Consider the following 4526-nt stretch of genomic DNA (forward strand, 5'->3'; position numbering starts at 1 on the left):
TCCAAAAAGTCACTTGCTTTTTTATGGATCCTCAAAGTTTCAATTCATTCTGGAGGATTGTTGTCAGATTTGGCAGCCAACACAGTCTGGATTCTGTCTTTTAATTATGGGGCTGCTTTATATAGCAGGGGGGAAAAACATCTGAAGAAGTGACTTTTAAAGCTTTCCAATAACCTGTTTTTCTGATGGCAACACTATTTTCCTGTACACCTAGACTTAAAATTTTAGTTATCCCAATATTCATTCTCTATTCACTCTCTATTCACTTCTTACCTCATTCATTTACCATGTATTTCCAGTTCACATATCATTATGCCTGATTCAAGGCTGCCTGATGCCAGTATTTTATAAATCTAGTATTGTCAAGTTCTATTCATTTTCTTTTGTGAAAATTAGTTCCTGCATTTGTACTTTTCCTATTTTTTTTATTTGGAAATAATGTGAAACATAAAATGCAAGAATGGTGAAAACCTCTCATGAACCAACTGTTAATGTTTTTCCCTATTTACTTTCTGTATGTATGTTATATGTTGAGAATAAGTTGTATCTATCATGACCCTTTACCACTAAATACTTCAGGGCATAACATTTCTAAGATTAAAGAATTTTAATATAACCTCACTATAGTTTTCAACTTTAGGAAATTAAATATCCATACAATACTTATACTTCTACATTACATATTCCAATTGTGTCAAGTGATGAAGTAATGCCCTTTATAGCATTTTACCCTCCAATATAGGATCCAGACCAAACCATGCATTGCATTTATCTCTCATATCTCTAATTATCCCTTAATCTCAAACAATTTCTAAACCTATTTTTTTCTTTCCTGATCTTGACATTTTTGGAGAAATATAGCCCCTTCTTATGTTTTTAAATCTAGAATTTTCCTTCTTTTGTTTGCTGTTTCTTCAAGTTTTGCATCCCCAGCTGGAATACTACATGAGTGGTTTTGTGTATTTCTCAGATATGGAGACTAAAGATGTTCATTTGATCCTCCTTGGTGATCTTAATTTTGATCACCTCATCAAGTTGTTATCTGGTTTCCCCAATATACTGTTACAATTTTCTCCATTATGACTAATAAGCAAAATGACAGGAAGGCACACATTAAGATCATGCAAGTACACTGCTCCTCTTCAAATATCCCTTAGTTTTAATATCTATTTATGCTTTTCCCCTTAACCATCAAAAGTGTGACAGTGGCAAATTATGATTTTCCAACCCTTAGCACTACCTACACATATACTAGTCAGCCCTACCATAAGAGAGACTTTGATTTCTTCAATTTGTCTATTTATTAGCAGTATGGGTTCATAAATTCTATTTTTTGAATGATTTACAATTTTTAAACTAGCATTTCTTATTATGATGCTCAAATTCTCTTAGGTTTGGTACCCCTGCAAGCTGGATCTTATGGCTTTCTGACATACATGTCCCTCCTTTTTTTAACCATTTTCTTACATTTTAGCATAGTACAATGTTCCAGGCTTGCCTCTTTTTTATTTCTACTAATAATGTCTTTATTATCTCTTACTTATTTTTCCTTTAGGTTCACTCTAGTGTTATTTTCAACTCTTCTCCTCCCCATAGTTTTATTGGTCCTCAAACCCAATTAATTAATAGGCCCTACTATATTTTTTGCCAAGTCTTTCAAATGTCATCATTTTTGCACATGTGATTCTAATCTAAGCACTTATCACCTCAAGGCTACACTAAAGAAAGTAGCGTCTTTGCTAATGATAATAAAATAATAGCTATCATTTATTAAGCACGTACCACATGCCAGGCAGTTTTCTAAGTACTTAATAGTAACTATCACCTTTAATCCTTACAGATACCTCATAAAGTAGATATTTTTCTTTATAAGTGAGAAAACTATGAATTGAAAATGTTAAATATTCCACTCAAGGTCACACAAGCTAAAAAGAGGCAAAATTGGGATTTGTATTCTGGAAGTTTGACTTTACAGCCAGTGCTATAAATCATTCTGCAATACCACCTATATCCTCGCTAGCTCCCCATTGTTTCTCTACAATTAATTATTCTATTTATTCAGGGTAATCCTGGCCGGCCAGGTCTCAATGGAATGAAAGGAGATCCGGGTCTCCCTGGTGTTCCAGGATTTCCAGGTACTTGAAGGGATGTTTTAAGGTTCCCCCTTTACATTAAACACATATGGGACAAGATACCCATTTTATAACTGTGGTCCTGGTGCTTTGTTGTGCAATTGTATGTACCTTCCTTGCAGGTATGAAAGGACCCAGTGGAGTACCTGGTTCAGCTGGCCCTGAGGGGGATCCAGGACTTATTGGCCCCCCAGGTAAGACTTATTCTTATAGCTAGTTATACCTGGGACTTAAATACATTGAAGGATTTGAAAGTTTGCATTCCTTCTTTCAAGCAAACTTTCAGAGTCTCAGACCCCAAAAACTGAGATGAAATAGACAGGACATCCCTCTATTTACTATACTCTCAAGCTCTCTATTTTATTGATATAATATGAGAGCAGACTATTTTATGTTTGAGATAGATGCAGGAACAGCAAGAATGCTTCACTTAGATTTTTTATTGCCTATTACACAAAATTTATCATATTCAATTGAACAGATCACAAAAGCAAGTCACATAGGTATGTTTTAATATGGAAGTTGGATGTGTGTTTTTTTTTGTTTTGTTTTGTTTTATTTTGCTGAGAGACTTATAGAGGATTCCTGTAAACTGTGAAATAGGGTATCTACTAAATTCTTTTATTGGTTTAGTGGGTCTCTTGAAAGTACAACAAATACGAATGGCAAATGACGTTAGAATTAGAATGGACTTGTCAGGAAAGAGAATTGTGTTCCCCTAACACCAATGTTCACAGATTTGAAATGAATTAAACTTTTTAGTAATTGAGCCTCACTTCAAAGCTTGAAAATAGAGACAATATGCCTAATTTTTCCATTGACCCTAATAAAATTATGTTTTTCCAGTATTGGCATATAGTGATAGTTTTCCCAAATATATTTCTGTTAAACATGGCAATATTCCCATATATGTAACTTGCTTCTTTCACATGAGTTATTATTTTGACCTTAGATCACATTGGCATCTATTCCATCTGACCTTTCTTTTTCCTACCTTTAAAGTTGTATGTTTTGACTTTTAGGTCCCCCTGGATTACCTGGTCCTTCAGGACAGAGCATTATAATCAAAGGAGATGCTGGTCCACCAGGGGTCCCAGGCCCGCCTGGATTTAAAGGTCTATCAGGATTACCAGGACCTCAAGGATTACCAGGTACCTTTGAAGATCATCTTTTTAAGCCTTATCTATTTGAGAATATTTCCCTAATTCTTTCACTTGTCAGAGTTTGTTTCTGACTATAGGAATCTCAGAAACTGGTAGAATACTAGACCACCACAGGTGCCATTTCCTTTTTATTAAAAAAAAATCAATTTCTCATGTGCTAACTTCTTTTATCCCCAGTTGAATTTCTTGTAGCTCCTTCAGTGGTCGGCAAACTCATTAGTCAACAGAGCCAAATATCAACAGTGCAAGAATTGAAATTTCTTTTGAGAGCCAAATTTTTTAAACTTAAACTATATAGGTAGGTACATTGTTATTAACTTAATTAGGGTACTCCTAAGGCTTAGGAAGAGCCACACCCAAGGGGCCAAAGAGCCGCATGTGGCTCGGGAGCCGCAGTTTGCCGACCACAGCCATAGCCCATCGATATAATCGCATCCTCCCACTTTTCTTTACGTCATTATCACTGTATGTCCTGGCAAAGCCTCCACTCTGCACGCTCCGAGCCTCTCCTCCTCCTCGCGCCTGCACCTGCGCAGGGGAGCCGCTTTGCCGACCACAGCCTAGGTAATCTAATTTGAATGATTAGTTTAGTGTTGTTTAAAACACTGTACTGAAATTTGTTAGGGTCGCCGAAGGAGGAACACACGAGGCCAAAAGGGATAAAGAATTATGAATTTATTAGGTCATCTGGAAACACAGATGGCCTGAACCCAAAAATGGTGCCAGCTCCCAAAGACGGGGGGAATCAGAGGTTTTTAAAAGACTCTAGGCGGGCTTTTTCTGGGCAGAGAATTCTCTGTGCAGGTCTGTAGTCTAAGAAAGTCCGGAGGGTAGAACTAATGGACTTAGCAAGTGGGATGTGGTCTAAGCAAGTGGAATGCCCATTGTGAAGTGGCCTAAAGGTCAGTTCCCAGGGGAAGGGATATCTATTCAATTATTTTATCAGACCTAATATTCCAGCCGTTTTGTTTTATGGAATAGGGATGAAGGTCATATCATGGCCTGAACCCAAAAATGGTGCCAGCTCCCAAAGACGGGGGGAATCAGAGGTTTTTAAAAGACTCTAGGCGGGCTTTTTCTGGGCAGAGAATTCTCTGTGCAGGTCTGTAGTCTAAGAAAGTCCGGAGGGTAGAACTAATGGACTTAGCAAGTGGGATGTGGTCTAAGCAAGTGGAATGCCCATTGTGAAGTGGCCTAAAGGTCAGTTCCCAGGGGAAGGGATATCTATTCA

The 4526-nt window shown here is 37.2% G+C and overlaps 1 protein-coding gene across 1 annotated transcript in view; it reads left to right on the forward strand.

Moving 5' to 3' along the window:
- COL4A5 (collagen type IV alpha 5) overlaps nt 1–4526 on the forward strand; it is a 278780-nt gene that overhangs the window by 242028 nt on the left and 32226 nt on the right. The window contains exons 44-46 of the mRNA XM_006775788.2: nt 2063–2135; nt 2255–2326; nt 3155–3283. Coding sequence (XP_006775851.1) covers nt 2063–2135; nt 2255–2326; nt 3155–3283 — 274 coding nt within the window. The remainder of the gene's footprint in view (nt 1–2062; nt 2136–2254; nt 2327–3154; nt 3284–4526) is intronic.

The sequence above is a fragment of the Myotis davidii genome, unplaced genomic scaffold (genome assembly GCF_000327345.1).
Source record: "Myotis davidii unplaced genomic scaffold, ASM32734v1 scaffold489, whole genome shotgun sequence".
Taxonomy (NCBI): Eukaryota; Metazoa; Chordata; class Mammalia; order Chiroptera; family Vespertilionidae; genus Myotis; species Myotis davidii.